The following is a 19326-nucleotide window of genomic DNA, read 5'->3' on the forward strand; positions in this document are numbered from 1 at the left end:
CCTCTACACCGACTATGAAGTGGTCTCCCCAACAAGACATGAGTCCATCTGGCCCCCTAAGAAATATTTACAACATTATTGATTATACTCCCCAAACTGTCTTTTCTATCCCTGAGGCCATATTGTAGTTACCAATTTGTATTGTCTCGCCCCTTCCCCTTCTCCCTCATCCCAACCCCCTCCCAACTAGCAACCCTCAGTTTTTCCTCTATGTTTCTGAGACTATCCCATCCACATCTCCGTAGTGTAGCGGTTATCACGTTCGCCTAACAACTGGGGAAATCTTAATGTCTTCGTTGGTAGAAGGAAGTTAGAAGTTGTAGTCAATTACTTCCAACTCCATTAAGCCAACCAGTGAGTTCACCTTGGACTTGAATTTCACATTTGAACAGAGAAAGAGCATGAGGGGTATGAAAAACCTAGCATTTATCAAATAGTGGCATAGAAGTGGGAACTTTGTACATATTTTCTCATTTGATGCTTAGAGTATTTTATGAGTGAGAAAAACGGTGGACCAAAGGGGCCTGACAACACCTTGCTAGGGAGGGGTGCTGCTGGAGTAGAAGCCTGTCCCTCTGCCCCATCCCCATGCCATGCTGTCTCCAAGGGAAGCGTGTCAGAGATGGTTTTTCTCAATGTGGACACTGGGCCCACATTGCTAAAATATATCTTATGAAAATATCCACCCTTATTGTTAAAAAAAAATTTTTTTTCCTGGGCGTTCTTTTCAATGAAGAAAATGTTTAAATGGCCCAAAGACCAGCTCTGGTGAAAATGGGGTCACCTGTAGAACGTATGTAGGTGGCTGGGTCACCGGTGATCTCTACCTGGGTAGGAGGACTCTGACCTCATAAGGGCTTCTGAGAAGGAGGGACAGCCTAGAAGGCTTTGTAGGTTGTGGCTGGACTCAGGGCAAGGCCACTGGTGGTCGTCGGCCTCCCTGTGGAGAAGGACACAGGCCCCTCCAATGGCAAAGAGCCTCTTGCTGCAAAGAGGGCTGTGTATTAAGACCTGGTGTTTGCGATGATTTGGGAAATGACTGGGTAGCATTGAGTCCAAGTTGTGTTAAAAATATTCATTCAGTTTTGAATGGATTGGCCTTAAATATTGATGCTCATTTCACTTTCCTTTTTAATCCCACACAGATTAGGACAGACAGGAATTCCGTGAGTCACTGCTGGACTCAGAAGGTCCATCCCCATTAAGACTCTGATCAACTGGTCAACTTTCTGCATTTGGACACTGGTTGTCACTTAAGCGTCAACATCAGTCTCCCTGTTTTCTGAGAGTTTCTGTGTCAAGATTGCCGTTGGAAAATATTAAGGTCTGATTTATTCATTTTCTTCTGGGATCCTCAGTTGGTACTTAATGTGAAATAATGTGAACGGCGTGTGAAGACACCTTACCCGGTGAGGCAGATCTCCGGGTAAATTACCCGTGGTATTGGGAACTCGCAGGTCGTTGACTATCCCAATTTAATTTGGGCAGCACAGGACATTTCTAATAATTAATACTGTAATAACACTTAATGATCTGCACTCATGCAATCTGAAAATCCAGCTAATGGTGCAGTTTTTAGTGATTGCACAAACAGCAAGTTTTAAATGTGTCCAATGCTGCTATTTCAGCATCATGGTGCCATGCAGGAGACCCTGCCCGTGGGGCTGTCACTGACCCGACCCCAACCCTGGACGTGGATGTGACAGCGATGGGCTTGGTCTCCAGGGAGCGGCTGCCTGTTCAGAACTGGATCTAAGACGGGGGGTTTTGGGGGCCATGACACTTCCTCCAGATGGGAGGGACATTTAAAAGCTGTACAATAGTCACTAGAGAGGGAGCAAAGAAATTGGAAATAAGGATAGAGATTGTGAAGAGTCTGTTACAAACTTCATTAGAAAGGAATGAATATTTTGGAGGCCTGCCCAGTAGACAGGATGTGTTCTTAGCCCTCCCTCTGCTGGTCTCACTGTTCTGTTGGGCAGAACACATACCCTTCTGGAAGCTCCTCTGCAGACACAGGCCCTCAGGCCTATTCTGGAAACTCCCCTTTGTGGATCAAAAGTCGGTAACTTTATATTGCTTTGAGGGCTGTAGCATTGTTTTATTTTCTTTTCCATTTTTTGTTTGTTTGATAAGGAAGACGTTAAATTGTATACGATCTATGACTTTCATAAGAGCAGAAAATGGTAAAACTGGATTTTTAAAAATGTAGTTAAAATAATTATGGTAGCTGTTAGCAGTTATGATTTTGCTGTTCTATTGTGCGTACCCTTCGTGCTGCCTCCGTTTTAGGACTAATCACCAGTCGTCATTAAAAGAAAAACAGGAACTAGGAAAGCAAACATAAAGGAATATACAAGGAAAAGGCCATTCTAACTCCAGGCCACTGAACATCCTGTCTCTGTTTCCTTGTGAAGCCCTGGCAACGTCACCCGGGGACGGCGGGGCGACCTCCTTGGTAGAAAGCACGAGTGGGATGCCGCCAGCTGGAGCCATGTGCACACCGATTTGGAGTTTCAAAGCCTCAAGTACTGAGGAATTGAGGATACTCTGACAAGTGTCCCTGATTCCAAACTGCATTTCAAGTATTTAAAAATTCATTTTATTAATATTTCATATTCTGCATTCACACAAAAGGAAAATGACAGGATTGTTTTTTTAGAAAGTGCTTCGACAACGAAGACTGAAAATCATTAGACGCCGCGTCTCTCTTCCACTTTCATTTCCAACCATCCGTGCAGTGTTGCTGTCGTCGTGGAGATGGGGTACGTCCCTGGACTCTGGAGCTCTGCCCACGGAGTGGGGGTGGGGGAGGGAGAGTGCAGTCCACGGGGGAAGTCTGTGGGTGTCACAGGAACACGAGGAGGCCTGGGAAGAGTCACTAACTCAGCAAGTGAAGTAAAGGGCGGAGTGATGAAAGGAGTCACGCGGGCGGGACGCACCAGGTGCAGAGGGCGCTGGGCGCCCTCGGAGGTCCGGCCCCCTCTGCCCTTTGTGCTCAGGCCTGCGCCCTCCGCTTGCGTGGGACAGGATCTCATTACCCACGAGAATTAAACTTGCAACGCTCGGGCGTAGAAACGCCGAGCAGGGCCGACTGCGCGCCTCCAGGCAGTCAGACTTCGCGAGGGCTCAGCGACCAGGGGTCAGCTCTGTGAACCCACCAGCTTATGCGAGTGGGTGGGAAACCCGTTCCCAGCGGTTACAGCAAGTCAACGGGAGACTCAGGCGCGTGCAGTCTGCAGAGGGGCCGGTATCTGGGAAACGTCCCCGGGACAATGCTTCCTGCCCTACAGCGCCCACACCTCCCGGGATCCACTATTTCAAGGTCACAAGCCGACCGAAGCAGCGCGACACCACCCGAGGGGGTGTTGATACGGACTGGGCACCTGAAATTCTTGCTGCGAAGCAGAAACTCCACCTGCACCTACTGCGTGCCCCGTCGAGCCAGGTGGGTTGATGGGGGTGTTTAGGGGCTATCCACGCGCAGTGTGGAGGAGACATGTGGTGCCGCTTCACGGGATGATGAGGCCACAGGGTCCCTGCAGGGCCCACGGGGGTCACTCCACCGCAGGCGGAGCTGGACAGCCCTCGAGCGAACTGTGCTTGGTTTTCTGACTTTTGGGGTAATGGTGCCTTTCCAAAGGCCCGTGTGGTCTTGGAAGGGAATGGTCACACGGGCCCGAAGTTCAGGCCTCGGTGGCGTATACCCACGGATCACCCGAATTAACTCCACAACGTCAGGAGCACACGTGCAAGTGCGTCACTGGGTCGCCCCACGCGCGGGTGAGGGGCGCACGCGTCCTTGGAGGCCCCGGGAGACTCACGAGGCACAGGGACACGGTCCCGGGAACCGCCGGGCGGAGCTGCGGCACGGGCCGGGGGAGGCCTGTGTGCCGGGGACACGCGCGACATGTGGCCCTCCGCCCTGTGTGACGGAGGTGTGCGGCGCCGGGGTCACTCCTGGGGCCCACGTCACGCGTGGAGGTGTCAGTGCGCACGCCGGGGCCGACGGGGGCGACAGACCCGCCCCAAAGCGGCCGTCGTGGCCGCAACGTCACGACCACGGCTGAGAACTCGTGGCGTCGTCACACGCGGACCCGGGAGCCGTGCAGGCTGTTTGGTGGACAAACGCGCGGACGGTCGCCTGTTGAATCAGAGCCGTTCGCAGCGCCTCTGGTCCTCTGTGTCTAGAAATGGAGTAAAAATGCATGTGAACCCGAGCGATCAGGGCAACAAGCGTGGGCTGTGGGCTTCTCCTCGCGCCAAGCTCCGCCCCCGGAAGCTGGGAAGCTCCTCCCACCCGGATAAACACGCCTGGGTGAATTCTTCTTTATGTTTCGTTTTCCTTTTCTAAAAAATTCCTTTTATATCCTAGGTCTTCCAAACATGCGTTTGCGATTCTGTGTGCCCAAGAAACGTATATTCACCCACAACAAAATATAAACAGAAAATAAGATCCTCAAGGCCGATACAGTGATGTGTTGAATGGTTGGTGGGTCAATATGTCTCTAAAAATAAACCTTATTTCCATAGAATACATTATTGATACAGGCGTGGTTTTAATTATTATTTGGATTGAAAGATGCTGCTTATCAGCCTATGGATTTTCCATGTGTCAATAAGGTGTTTCTCCTTTTATCTTAACATTAAGATACAGTTGCGAAATGCTCTGTAAAGTTAGTTTTTTTTGCGGGAGAAATGTATTTTGAAATCCTCCTGCACAAACACAAAAGCTACAGGAAGCTTCCAACGTTTGCATCAGGATCCACTTACAGTGACGGCCTTCATGGAGGTTCATTGTTCAGTAACATCTTAATTTTTAAAGAAAGTTCAGTCTTGAATGAAAACCCTGCTTATGGCAGCAGCATTAGAAATAAGACTAGTATCTTAGGACTGACACACGGAGCTTCAGAAAATAATCTCTCTTTTCTAAACAGGACTTCAGTTCACATCAAGTCCCTTTTCTATTGTTTTCGGATTCCTTTCAAGGTTAGATCAGAACATTATTAATTATGGTTACAACTACTAACAGCAAAGTGTCAGCTTCTGTAGGCGAGGCTCCTTGGCGTGGATGATTTCAGAGTATCTGTGCAGGACAGACTCAACACAGTCCTTTCCCCCATGTTTATCTGTTAAAAATAACCCCTTGAGGACAAGTAAAGATTCATAAAATAAATATAACGAACAGAAACGTAGTCAGGGGAGTGAACTGGGAGAAAGCTGAAGCCTCCGACGGGTCCTCCAGGCCATGGGCTGACTCTTTCTTCCATTCTTGCCACTTTATCCCATCGCTTTCATTTCATGTGGTTTATCAGAAAAGTCATCTTTACAGATTCAGATATCTCATGTTAAGATTTTGGTGCACGTTCTGTCTAGCATTCACGTCAATATACTTTAGGGGCCACGAGTCAGCGGGGAGGGAGCTGATGGGTTGGTTGTATTTTACTGATCGTAGTCAGTTCAGGGCTTAGGCTGAGTTGCTCAGTTTTTGGGAGCCAGTAATCTTTGCCTTGTATGTCTGCAGGCCTTGACACCTGAGACTACAATTGAGCAAACTGACCTTTGCGTGTGGACAGGTACGCATTAGCCTGTGTGTCCTCTCTTAGGTTTGTGAAATTGGTCACTGACTTCACGTGAGGGGTGGCCACAGCTCCTGAAGCTCTAAGTCTCCAGCATCCCGGCTGGCGGTGCGTTCCTGGTGCCGGGTACTGTCCATGTCCCCAGTTCTGGGCACCTCCCTTCCTGGTCTGCAGAGAGGGACGGCAGTACTGCTGTGCTCGGCCTGTGGCCCCTGTGCCCTCATCCCACAGCGACGAGTCTCACGGCCGGCTACGCGTTAGCCGGGTGGTCAGAGCATTCCGTGAGGGCCCCCTCTGCCTGGCTCCCTGGGTCCTTCTTCCCGTCCTGGGCGTCTGGTTTGGGGCACAGGCAGAGGTGACTGAGGGCTTCCATGGAGGACACGTGCTGGGCAGAGGTGTTTCCAAAACAAATGAAACTGTGCCCATCTGTCTAAATCCAGTTGCCAAGGAACCCATTACTGACTTCAGGATCATGCTTCCATTTCACATGAGAGAGCAAACGTCGTAAACGTCCCCAGCGACGATAGGCTGGAAAGCAACCCGTGTCTGGATGTGTGTGTTTGCATCTCCAGAGACACCCTGCCTGTGAAAGGCACTTCCTGAATCCCTGATTCTAAGGCCAGCATTGGCTTCAGGGATGATTGTTCCAGACCAGTATTGATCCAGCTGTTTATCTGATGAGGAAACTGAGGCCCTCAGACCCGGGGCCCTGCTCTGCACTTTAGTGTTAGCATGAAAGCCAGACTGCCCGTGTCCTGATGTCCATGAGGACTCATAAAGGACTACCGCTGACCCTCACCCGCTGGCATGCAGGACCGCATGCACTGCAGGAAGCTGTGCTCTCTCCACACTTCTCATAGCTCATGCCTCAGTGGTTTCCTCATCTGTGCACAATAGATGCCCATCTTGTGTTTTACCTCGTAGTTTGGGAGAATGCACTTTGACCTAACATCATGTTTCTTAGGAAGATTCTGCCACCGTGTGTGTAGATGTGAGACAGTTTCTGTTAAATGTATGTGTCATGGGCGACACTTGGTTCCACAACCCATGGAAATACACTCCTGAAACCCTTGCCTACTGTCACACAGACAGAAAGGACTCAGCAGTGAACCCACCACGCCCCAGGCCCACGTAGGAGCCAGGTGGCCCCGCCATCCGGTTGAGGTGAGCCCTCTGGCTTCAGGATCCCTTAGCTGCTTCCTTCAACAGGGCTTAAAGCCTTCGACTCGGACTAATCCTTCCTCTGACCTGGGCAGCTTCCAGGAGTGGCGTCCCCTTCGGGTCTGTCCAGCACGCCTCCTCATGACACCAGTGAATTTAGGGTCAGAGTCTCCATAACACTCGCTGAAGCGGGTCCCGCACCCCAGCGTGCTCAAGCCCTTGGAATTCAAAGATTTTGCCGCGTAGACTCAGATCATTTTTCATAGCCCTTGTTTCCTTGTCAGCATGTCATCGGCAGTAAGGGGCTGTTAGATTTGTGCACACACATAAATCCTTTCTCAGCCTCCCAGTATTGCCACTTAATGCCACTTGGCTTGGCCACTGCTCACGAGCTTCAAATACCTTCTGCTGGAAGAAATGCATGCTTATTAATATTACGGAGGAGTTTGCGTGAGATTTCCCCCAGCACAGGCTGACAAGCTGCCTGGCACATTGTCATTTATCATTGTACACTAGATCTGTCAACTAGAGAAACAATTTCAATAAAAAATTTCTGCATGAAATTACTTCGCCGGAGAACCAACTGGGTCTGCCTTTTGTGTGTGCTGTTCTGTGTCGCTTCTGGTTTTGCCTCCCCCTCTTTCTTCTTCTTCTTCTTCTTCTTTTTTTTTTTTTGTAATTTTGGCTGTGAAAGGTACTTAATGTACCAAAAACAATTTGTACAGACATTATTTTACCAATTGCCAGTGTGTACGCCTTGCTGAGGTCCCCCTTATCTAACTGTTGCTAATACACTTTCATGCTGTGCTCTTACGGCTTCATTTTACAGTTGAGGAGATCACCCACTCCATGCTGTGTTGGAAATGGGACCCTCGCCACTCGGGTCCACAGAGTGTAGTTAGCATGTGCACAACAAGGCCCAGAAAGTTGGAGCATTACAGCTTCTTCATTCCCGTTAGACTGCTTGTTGCAAACTTGGCTTGTTTGATCTTCGGTGTCTTGAGAAAGCAAAGTGCAGCCTCCGAGAGCAGCAGGGAGGGTGTGTTTGCAGAAAGGGCAGGGCGCCCAGATGGACCGCAGCAGACAGGCGGGCTTCAGAAGGGGGTGGGGGCGTCCAGACAGCCAACATCATACAGGAACTGGGGTCCCGCTCTAGCCATGGTGCTCTGCAGAGAAGGCAGCAGCCATTTCTGTGGTTCACTGATAACCCCTAGTTGTTCTCGCGTCCGTTGGGTTTCTTGTGTGAGCCCCATAACGAGAAACGCCTGCGAGCCTCACGGCGCGCGGAGCCAGCTGGGCCGGTAATTGCTGTGGAATTATGTTCCGGACAGCTGGGAGGGAAGGGTCGGCCTCCACTGCCCTGCTTTTCCACCCCGCCAGCTTTTCACCCAGCTATGGATTTGTTGTCGTCGGCTCATGATGATTCTGCTGACACCCCTGTCAGAAAATAAATTTTTCACTCCCCACTTGGTTGACTCCATTCATAGGGTGGAACTCTGTCAAAAAACGCCACGTTCCAGCCCGCGTCCGCGTTGGTGTGTGATGCCCAGACCGCACGGCTCCCTGCTGGCCCGGCCCTCTCCTCATCCCCCAACGGTGCCTACAGAGGTGGAGTGTTCTATCTGCACCACTAATTTAATTAAAAAACGAGCCTCCATTCGCATCAGAATTCATGCAGAATAGAAGATATAAAATGCAATGTGCAAAAGAACAGCGGAGAGTTGGCTACGACATGGAGTTGGGTATAAAGCTTACTTCTTGTGCACCTGGATGTTTAAAGTTTGTAAAATACATCAGCCTCACCTGTAACATCTGACTCCTCTCGCAACAAAACTCACCATGCCAGGGAGTGAGGCCAACCCATGAAAAGAGTCTAGGAAACGTGTAATGATATGTGGTCCCCACATTACCGGGGTTACACAATGGTAACAAAAATCTGAACCTATACTCGCTATCTGTAATGCAGATATACAGGGAAAGTAGTCATCAAACAAATAGTGTGTGTCCAACCAGAGTTGTTGAATGTGAGCTATGTGTTGGTCAATGCACAGAGGCTAAGAATGCAGTCATCGGTGAGCCGAACTAGCCTGGCGTGAGCCAAGCTATGACGGTGGAGGCTTGTAGGCATAGGAGCAAACATGCCGATTGCTACATTTGCTGGGTGCGTGTTGTGAGTTTGCATTTGTTTACATTACATGACACCGTCCCAGCCCCTGAACGTCCCTGCGGGGTGAGGACTTTGACTTTTTGTCACATTATGGAGATGAGTGTAAGGGTGCCCATGTCCCAGAGCTTCAGAATAGGACATTATTTATTGCGTTGTCAGAAAAGTCATGACATTTTTTCTATGTTTTTCATTGCAAAAATATGTCATGACTTTTCTGACAACCCAGTAGAAATAGGCTTTTTGGAGATGTAATTAGTTAAGTTAAAATGAAGTCATACGGGATTCGAGAGGGCTCTAACTCAATGACTAGTGTATTTATAAGGAGAGAAGATGGGGACACATGGGGAAGAAGACCAGGTGAAGACGGACAAGAAGGCTGGAGTGATGCATCCACAGCCCAGGAACACTGACGATTCCTGGGAGCCACCGGAAGACGGAAGAGACAGCAAGGACCCACCCTACAGCTCTCAGGGGGAGTGTGGCCCCCCCCCAGCCTTGATCTCAGAATTCTGGACTCTAGACCTGGGAGAGATGGCATTCTGTTGTTTGAAGACACCCCGTCTGTGGGACTTCTTTGTTACGACAGCCACAGGAAACTAACGTGGGGAGGGAAGTACAGCTTCTTGCCGAGAGTCGCAAAGTAACTGGGCAGGTTACAAGAGTTACACGCCTGTCACTTAGACTTTCTCGAGTGTCTCTGAGGGTGACGCTGAGCTGCATTGGGGGGGCACTGTGGAGACTCAGTGATGGGAGTCCACAGCCTGATTCTGTGTAGGGGTCGCGACATTTCAGAACGTGCGAGATGCACAGAACTGCATCATTCACCCCGAAGGTATCTACAGAAGGACCACTAAATGTCAGGAACGGCCAGGGATGGTGGGTGAAAAGCAAACAGGACAAAGTCCCTACAACCAGGGGATTTGAGGGCCACCGGCGGCCCGGTGTCTAGAGCGTTTCTCAAACGTCCACACATGCCCGGATCATCTGGAGAAGTGGTCCCACTGCAGGTTCTGCCTCAGTGAGTCTGGGGTCCAGACTGAGATTCTGCATTTCTCATCAACCCTCCTATGATGCTGAGACACCCTGTCCATAAGCCCACTCAAAGTGGCAGGATTTCAGGCACTGCCACTCCAAGTCACATGTCCTGTTTCCAGTGGTCTGGTTGGAGACTCATTAGGTACCTTGGGTGTGCGCCTTATCAAATGGTCAGTGATTTAAAAATCAGACAAGATAAAAACAAGACAGTCTGGAGCTCATGAATTGCCTCTCTCTTGGCGTCTTTCTTTGCAGAGCCCACTTACAACAGTCCAGCATTTCATAACTGTTGTCTGCAGAAGTTTCACAGGTGTTAATTACAGTCTTCAGTAATTCATTATTTTGTCCTGTAACTCAACAAATTTCTGATGAACAGAGACTGCACTGGTCCTGTGCAGCATTCTGGAGATCCTAGGATGGATAAAATACACTCAGTGCTTATGTCATGGACAAACAACAAAAGGAGTTTTTAAAACTTTAAACTGTGCAAGCTCCATGAGCTACGGCATGCACTGAGAGCAGAGAACAAGAAGACCTCCTTCAGCCCAGAACTGGTAACACTGAAGTGCTCTTCCCAAGACGAGCTCCCTGCCATTTATGTTAGCACTTTACCATGGCCTTTTCTGGACTTACACAGGGCACTTTATGACTGCTGGAGTCCAGTTCACACAATTGCCATCCTTAATCCCCTTCCTCAGACTTTCCATCCTGGCGGGTCTGGTCTGCACACACCCCGCGGCTCAGGGCTGTGAAAACAGGGCAGCTTCCCAGCTTATCCCTGGAGTTACGCTAAGGCCTTGGGGGCCGTTCAAGCACTAAGCTCCCCGAGAATCACCTCTGAAGCAGGAGCAGCAAGTCCACCTGAACCCCAAACAGGAGTCCAAGAACAGATGCAAGAGCGTCAGTGCAGAAGTTGAGTTGCTGAACTCGAGAACCCGGAGGCAGGGCTGCATCCAGCGGGGTGACTGGTCCAAGGGCAGCAAAGTGTTTGCGGAGCTGGTGTCTGCCTGGGGGGTCACCAGAACCCAGGTTTGTGAACTCATGTTTTATGCATCCAGTGTTTGGCCTTCTGTGGAACCAGTTTTCTCAAAGGGACTGCCGTGATGAGTCAAAACCCAAGATTAAAACATCTGGGCTTGAGAGTAGGACTTCACAATGGGCCAACTTCCATGAGGAAGCTCCCATTATAACTTATTTTTATGGTCAGAGTTGACCTCAGAATCTAGAAGTTTCTATTCTCTAAACTGAATCAGTTATACCCAGACAGGGTTGGAAGTGGAAGGACCAGGTATCAGCTTCTCTGACAGCTGTTCTGGTCTCTGCTGAGCTATTTGTTCAAATAATATCTACTAGCTGCAGAATAACACGATTAAAGGACCTATGTAGGCTCTACCAGCCTAAATAGTCAGTAGATTTCCTTTATACCTTTTCAAATTAAAAACACAAAAAATCAATACAGTGAAGTATAAAGTAATAAGAAGGAAGAAAATAATAATCATCTAGTCCCATCCAGAATTAACTGTTTACATATTTATATAATTACTTCCAGTTTCCTCTTGTGTTCTGAAGAAAAAAATCCACTCTTTTGTAGCAATTATGCATGCATGTACTTATAAACAATTCCAATAAGGCATAGAAGTATAATGAAACATATGAAATTATAATCAGAATAACCTTCATAAGCACTAGTGAATATTATTCCAAATATCATTCTATGGGTAGGCTTTGGTAGAAAGATGAATGGTGATAGTTATATGGAAATAAGATAATACTATAGATATTTTAATAAAAGATAAAACTTGATTTTATGTGAATTTAAGTCAATGGAAGTAAAGGATATAATGGAAATGCAAACAACTGTTTCTTTATTGCAAGAAAGGATTCCAGAAAGTTAAGAAAACAAACTATGAAACACAGTAAAACAAAGTAAAATGGAACCTTGATTGATTTGCTATGAAAAGTAATGGTTTAAACACACAAATTCTCCTTCAACTTTCTCCTAGCTTTGGGTGGTAATATTGTATGACATTATACAATTTATTTCACGTTGTATGTATTATATTGCATTGTGTTATGTTACATTACTATTATATGATATGATATTATGATACAGGTTATAGTCACATTCTGTTCTGTAATCCAGCATTCCCTGAGTCGGTTAGTATTAATTCTTCAGGTCACTTGATTTAATGTTAATCTCAGTTCTTTTAACAGGTGTTTCCACTCTTAACTATTTACCTGTAGAAAGTAGCTTCCGCTCTGATTGGCTATCCCGTTCCCGCCTCCCCTGCAGCACGTTCTCGGGCTCCCGCTTGAATGGCGTCCCCTCCAGGGGACCAGCCCTGCTCCCTCTTGTCCAGAACTCGGTAAACGCTGCTCCATCTCCTGCTGCTTAACGGACCTGGGATCCCCTGTGCCCAGTCGACGTCCCCCGAGCCTGCCATGTGCTCTGATGTGGAGGGGGGCCTGGACAGCCCAGTGGCTTTCCCGGGCCTCCAGTGGCCTGATGAAACTGTGGCCACTGACTGCAGATAACATTGTAGTGTTTTCTTTTAATCCAAAATCTTTTTTGCCTTCAGTTCAAGAAAAGAAAAAACTTCGTATCAATTTTTAAAAATTAAATTTAGACATTCTTTATTCTCCAAGGAATACATGCACGTTACTAAAAGTCAGACAGTTTTAAGACTGATGACAAAATCAGAGCAGATCCCAGACCTGCTCCCCTGGGTGCCCGGGTACCATGACGCAGGGAGGGGACAACTCTGTCCTGTGGGCCAAGTGCGGACCACTGCGTGCTTCTGTAGATAGTGTTATGGGAACAGAGCCATAGCCACCCTTTTGTGTTGGTGACGGCTGCTTCCATGCTGTAATGTCAGAACTGATGATTTCCACAAAGCATAAAATATTTACTATCTTCCTCTTCATGGAAAAAGTTTGCCTACCTCTGGTCTATAGGAAACCATTTTAAAATATAGCAGCTCCTTCTATTTAAGTAATATTTTACACTGTCATGAGTTCTTAGTCTAGATATTATCATTGCCGTTGTATGAAGGAAGAAAATCTATTTCTGTTAAATCTCCTCATGAACACAAAAGCACATACTCCTTTGTCTTCATCGTCCAAATGTGTTTCTGTGAAATATAAATGAATATAAACAGTATAGCATGGTTATAGTTTGCTCACTGTGTGTCACTGACTGCCATTACTTTTCTGTACACTTGTCTTTTATTTCTGGATTTAATAATTGTCATTTTGTTAGCTCAGTTTTCCATGTACTTAATAATTTGACCCTAACATTCTGGCAAGGCCATGTCTCTTCTCAATATAGTCAAACTAATGTTTTTCATCAGTGCCTTGAAAATTTTAAGACGTTTATTCTCAGAAGACCTCTGACCTCCTGCTCCTGAACTTGTTGCTCTGCTGCCATCCCCATTCTGGAACTTTCTTACACCATTTTGTTGAAAATTCTCTTTGCTTCTCTCTTGGGTTAAGAACCCTATTCTGTCCCTTTTGGGGTTTATTCCAAAGGTGCACAGGAGTTAAGATTCTCGAGCCCTCACATGTCTTCATCCTGTGTTTATATCTGAGCCGGGTATAAAATTCTAATGTTATTTTCCTTGAGAATTCCGCAGGATTCTTTTAGCTTGCAGTGTTCCTTTGGAGAAAGTTGATGCCATGCTCACAGCTCATCCTTCTGCTCTGCAAGTTTTCAGGACCCTCTCTTTGTCCCTGGGTGATAAGACAGCTCCGATGTGCTGTGTCTAAAATTCATTTTCCTGGGTAGTTCATGTGCTTGCATGATCCTCTTGGTTTCAGGAGGTTCCCTTACTTTATTCTGTTCCTGTTTTCCATTATTCCATTGTCTTCATTCAATCTTGGGTTTAAAAACTGCAGCTCTTGCATTATCACAGAACACATGGGCTGTGACTTTTACTGTACACTTTTTAGGACATTGAAGTAGGAAGTTGTTTGAAGACGCAGGGGTTAAGGGGCCATGCCTGCCCTGCTCCCCCAAGCTGCTGGTGCTCAGGCGTCATTGTGAATTCCTTACTGTTCAGGTGCTCTGCTGGCTTGGCTCAGGTGGGTCCTCGGAGCACCCATGGCTGGGAATTTCTCCACGCCTGGCCCTTCCACCTAGGTCCCAGGTCCTGATCTCCTGGAAATCCTGCTTCTGTTCAGGTTGCTGGGCAAGCTTCTAATAAAAATGGACTTGAAGAGCGAGAGACACAGAGTGTGCAGCTGGCAGGGGCTCAAGGGCAGTATCCCACAGAGGAAATAACCATTTTTCTAATTACTATAAAAATATTCAACCTAGAGCAATACACGAGTAATTTCATTAAAAGCTCAAGAAGATGAACACTAATATGTTCTGTGTTATTTTAGTTTCAAAAGGCATTTTCATTTATATTTTCCTAACTTAAGCTTCAAAGAAACTATGGGATGACATTCATCATAAATAAAAACAGAGCTGAATGACACTGCCATTCAGTCTTAAGTGAAGCAAATGTTTTAATTTCATTGCTTTTCTGTTTTGCTTTCAATAATAAATGAATTAAATTTCATTTTCCTTTGCTTTTTGCTGTTCAACAAAATCTGTATTTGGAGAGATGGGTGATGAAATGAGAAGGAGAATGAGACATACCTCTTTGGCTGCACAGATCTTACCTTTGTTAGGATTATTTTTGTTGTGTTTTTGGTTGGCTATATGGTTAAACCATCATGCCCAAGGCATATTAAATAATGATTTTGGGTCACCTTGGAAGAAAGACTCTAATTTTGTTTCTTTGAGCTCTATCCTGAGCCCTGCCTTATTAAAAATACATAAATTCATTTAGAAATCAACAAAGATGAGCTCATCAAATTCGAAGATAACACAGTCTGGAGGGTAGCTAAGACCACAAACAACAGTTTGCTTCTAAAATTATCTGTATTGACTATGATAGTGTGTTGAGAATGATAAATGACATGAATAAATACGAAGCCTATTATTTACACTTTTGTAAACTTATAGTTGTGTCCTTAGGTCTGGGATGAAGCAGAAGTGATTGGGTGGAAGTTTATCTGAAATGATTTGTTAATCAGTTAGGGTAAAAAAGTTGTTAAACATTTAGGCTCGGAGTGAGAGAGGAGCAGAGACAGAAAACCAGCTCAGTGACTGGCTGGGCGTGTGGTTATCACTACTTCCTCTGCTTCATTTTCTCATCTGTAGCCTCGACATAACAACCAGGAATGATAAAATAATTAGCTAATGCATTATTTAATAAATTAAGTCATGTATGTAAAAACACATTACAAAGCAGAAAGCACTAAAAAGTTATCTGCTGTCAATATTTTGGAATGCTTGTTTAAATGAAAATAAACGTAGAATCATAGTGTCTGTACACGAACATTCCATTTGATTGAGTAAATTTTTATGACCCTCTATCAAGGTGCTCTTCCAGCACTAGTCAAAGCTCTCACAGGTAGCACAGCCCTGTGCACACCGTGGCTCAGGGATAGCCAGCATCTGGGTGTGGCCTGTTTTGATTCTTCTAGAGTTGGTACATCTGTGACCAGTTCATCCCTGTTCACACCTATGTTGTATCCCATCATATAGATGCACCGAAATTTGCCCATTCACTCACCTGTTGATGTTTCCAGTTTGAGGCTGCTGTAAGCATCAGCGCACAACTCTCTGTGGACATAGGTGTTGCTTGCTCTAGATGAACCCCTAAGAGTGGAATGGCTGATGTAAGTAAAAGCTAAGCTTATTATGAAAATGCCAAACTTCATTTTTTTTTATATAGCAGGCTTTATGTTTTTGGTAAATTTTAGGGTTATGGAAAAATAAAGCAGAAAGCACAGAGAATTTTCATAGTTCCCAGCCTTTCCCACAGTTTGTCGTATTATTAGCATCATGAATTGTTATATATTTATTATAGTTGATGAGCCAATATAGATTCATTAATACTAACTAAAATCCACAGCTTACATTAGAGTCATGGGTGCTGTACATTATATAGGTTTTGACAAATATGTGACAGTATCATACAGAATAGTTTCACTGCCCTGAACATTGTATCTTCTTTCTGTTCATCTCTCACCCACAAAAAACCCCAGCGACATGGACGTTTTACTGTCTCCATAGTTTTGCCTTTTCCAGAATGTCATATACTCAGAATTATACAGTATGTAGCCTTTTTGGGTTGGCTCTTTCTCTCAGCAATATGCATTTAAGTTTCCTCCGAGTCTTTCCATGGCTTGAGAGCTCGTTTCTTTTTAGTGCTGAATAATATTCCATTGTCTGGATGGACCACAGATTGTTTATTCACTCATGACTTACAAAGTGTTTTCTAAAGTGGCTGTACCACTTTATATTCTTACCAGTAGTGTGTGAGAGTTCCAATTGTTCTTATCCTTCCCAAAACTTGGTACGGTCAGAGTTTTTAATTTTAGGCATTTGAATATAATTGTATTTCGTGATTTTAATTTGCTTTTTCCACATATCTTCTTTGGTAAAGCGTGTGCATTCAAAACTTTTGCCCATTATTTAATGTAATTTTGCCTACTATTTAATGTAGTTCTTTAGGGTGGGAGGCTAAAGCTGGTCCCTGTCGCTCTGTGCTGGGCCGCAGGGAGAGTCCCCAGGCATACGCCTTTCACGAGAATACATGGAAGTGTGAAGATGCTGAGAATGGACGCTAGGAATGTCCAGCAGAGAGTCAGGAGTTAATTTCTTTCAGAATCAGATTGTTTCAAAATATTCCAGCAGATGCAACGAACACTCAGATACAATGTGTAAAGAATTTTTGTAAGCTTGTATAAAGTTAGCTTTATATCTGGTATAGTTAATAGGGGTTCATGATGTCAATAGGTAAATTTCAGAGAGTCTGTAAACTTCCTGAAATTATATACAAAATGTTAGAGTTGGACATTTATGCAGTTTTCCAGATTTGAGGCTCCAAGAAATTTTGTTACATTCTTACGTGTACATAGGCCTCTTCTGGAATCATCTTTTGGGCCATTTTATACAAAAGACAGTTTCTAATAAATCTGATTCAACAATTAATATGCAGTGTGAGTTGTGATGACAGGACTGAATTGGAAGTAATGAGGGTTTAAAAACAGAAAACAGATGCAATATTTTAAATGACATTTTCTTGGTACTGTATTTATTTCCCTCTTTCAGTGATTAGTAAAATGTTTTCAGTTTTTGAAAACAACTTATTGTGAACACAATAAACCCATATATGTAAAAAAACAAAAAAATTGTGAGAAACAGATAATACATATATTGAGTTGTGTGCATATGGAAAAATAGTGAAAAAATAGAGTACCCAAAAATATAGGGCCAAACATACAAATAATTAAAGTAATTCAAACAAAAATAACTGGTATTCAAGCAATTCTGGAAATCTGTTCTTTAATTGTGAATAAATAATTTGTTATGGAGGGAGATTATAAAACTGAAAATACATTTCACCGGGGATTTAAAAAAAATTCTACAATTTAAAGGTTGAACAAACTTACCTCCACTTTCATCTCTTGTCATCCATGATGGCATTTTTTCCTAAAGAGACTAAAATGGCCAACTGGAGACTCAGAGTCAGCAAAGAACATTCTTTTGGAGCCATGGAAGGTGGAAATCTATTTCTTCGTGCCATGATGTCACGTGATGGTTGGAGAGCACTTGGGTTGGAGGCTGTGATGGACGTTCAGTTGGCCGGACAGACGTCTTCCATCCTCATGCTGCCTGTGAGAACAAAAGGGCCTTGATGCATCTTGTGAGGGCAAGAATTTTCTGGAACTGTCCGTTGAGTAATTTTCAGAGCAAAGTTATTCATACATTTAAAAAAATAAATGACCACGGTAACTTTATTTTAAGGAAATACCAACTTTGTTTTGTGTTGTTGTTGTTTTTTTTTTTTTGGTTTATTCTGTGAGGTTTGGTTCCAGCAAGTGAGCTTTTGCTTCAAGCCAATTATAACCCTAAACACAAATTAAAAGTAATTACCTTTTTATTGACACATTAAAAGCAAATAAATAGTATAGCCAGTAGTTATATTCTTTTCTACAGGTGTAACTATTACCAAAGCCGGGAGGAGCGTGCAGACAAAGCTCATGTGGTGTGGACAGGAACGGGGGAGGCTGGCAGGGAGGGGGTGTGTGTGGGGGTGAAACAGCACAAAGGGAAGCAAAAGGTCTTCCCAACACAAGCTGACTTACACAAACAAGAGTAAGTGCAGCTCTCTTGATTGAATCACTTGGTGGGAGGCGGGTAGATCGCTCCTTTTACAAACGCTACAGCTTTGCTTTTTCATATTTAGTTATGATCTCTGAGCTGCAGCAAGTGAGGACGCTGCCAGGCTGCACCCATTACCGCGGGTCCCCAACACGGTTACCATCTTGATTACAGCTGTGTCTCAGCCTTGCCAGTGACATCACATGACCGTGAGAGACGGGAGTGCAGGAGCAGGAGCTGAGAGCACAGCTGTGGGTGGAGACCCAGGGACGGTGCCTCAGTGCCCCAGTGCTCAAGGGGTGTCGCTGTGGGTGATGAGACAGGATGTGTTCCCAGCCTGATGTTCTGTGACCTGAGGCCAGATTCATAGCTGCATAATTCTAGAAGGAATGCCTACAGTTACACCTGCGCCTCGTTAGCTAAACTGGTATTTGCCACGTTGGAAGGAGGGCAACATAGACTCAAATGCCTCTTCCATTAGAATCGAAAAAGAGCACAGAAACACTAGTGAGACGGGGAAGTTTCCCACATCCTCCGATGTAGCATAAAACAGAAGAACAAAGACACAGGCTCACTAGCACCCAGCAGCCTCTGAAGCACAGACATTGTGTTCCCTTAATAGTCACACGTGTGCCCTGACTGTGCAGGTGACAAATGTGATTGTGAGAAGGCAATGACACGTACGGTTTCCATTGCTTTACACCCAAGATACATTTGCGCATCTTAAACTTCCTTCCATGTGCAACTTTAGTCATTCTTTGGTTACAAGTAGAAAAACTCATTTTCTTTTTCTAAATTGGAAAGTTTGATAGGAGACTGGCTGGGTCTCACCAGTGCTGTACAAAGCCCAGTAGTCCATCTGTTGGTAGCTCCTTTTTCTGGGAAGGTTAGCTACCACCTTTTCAGGCCCACTTCATGTAGAAGGGCTGAAAAAGGACTGTCTGAGCCTCGTGGCCTTTGAAACACTTACGGAAATCCATATCGCAGGAAGAAGTATCTAGAAAACGTTTGTGTTGGTTGAAATACACACACCATCTGTTCTTGTCCACAAATACTACTTTTACTCACTTTCTGTGTGGATTGACCACAAGCAATGAGCAGTCACTTCTATATTTAGTGGGTGGGATAATGGCTTGATGGGCTGCCTCAGTCAGCTCGAGCTG

At 45.3% G+C, this 19326-nt stretch overlaps 1 protein-coding gene across 1 annotated transcript in view; it reads left to right on the plus strand.

Moving 5' to 3' along the window:
* Nucleotides 1-2481: 2481 nt before the first annotated feature.
* LOC109383178 (uncharacterized) overlaps nt 2482-19326 on the plus strand; it is a 55471-nt gene continuing 38626 nt past the window's right edge. Inside the window, exons 1-4 of the mRNA XM_019643343.1 lie at nt 2482-2585; nt 2663-2765; nt 3031-3448; nt 4376-4390. Of these exons, the coding sequence (XP_019498888.1) occupies nt 2761-2765; nt 3031-3448; nt 4376-4390 (438 nt within the window). The 5' untranslated portion in view covers nt 2482-2585; nt 2663-2760. The remainder of the gene's footprint in view (nt 2586-2662; nt 2766-3030; nt 3449-4375; nt 4391-19326) is intronic.

Source organism: Hipposideros armiger, unplaced genomic scaffold (assembly GCF_001890085.2).
Source record: "Hipposideros armiger isolate ML-2016 unplaced genomic scaffold, ASM189008v1 scaffold_77, whole genome shotgun sequence".
Taxonomy (NCBI): Eukaryota; Metazoa; Chordata; class Mammalia; order Chiroptera; family Hipposideridae; genus Hipposideros; species Hipposideros armiger.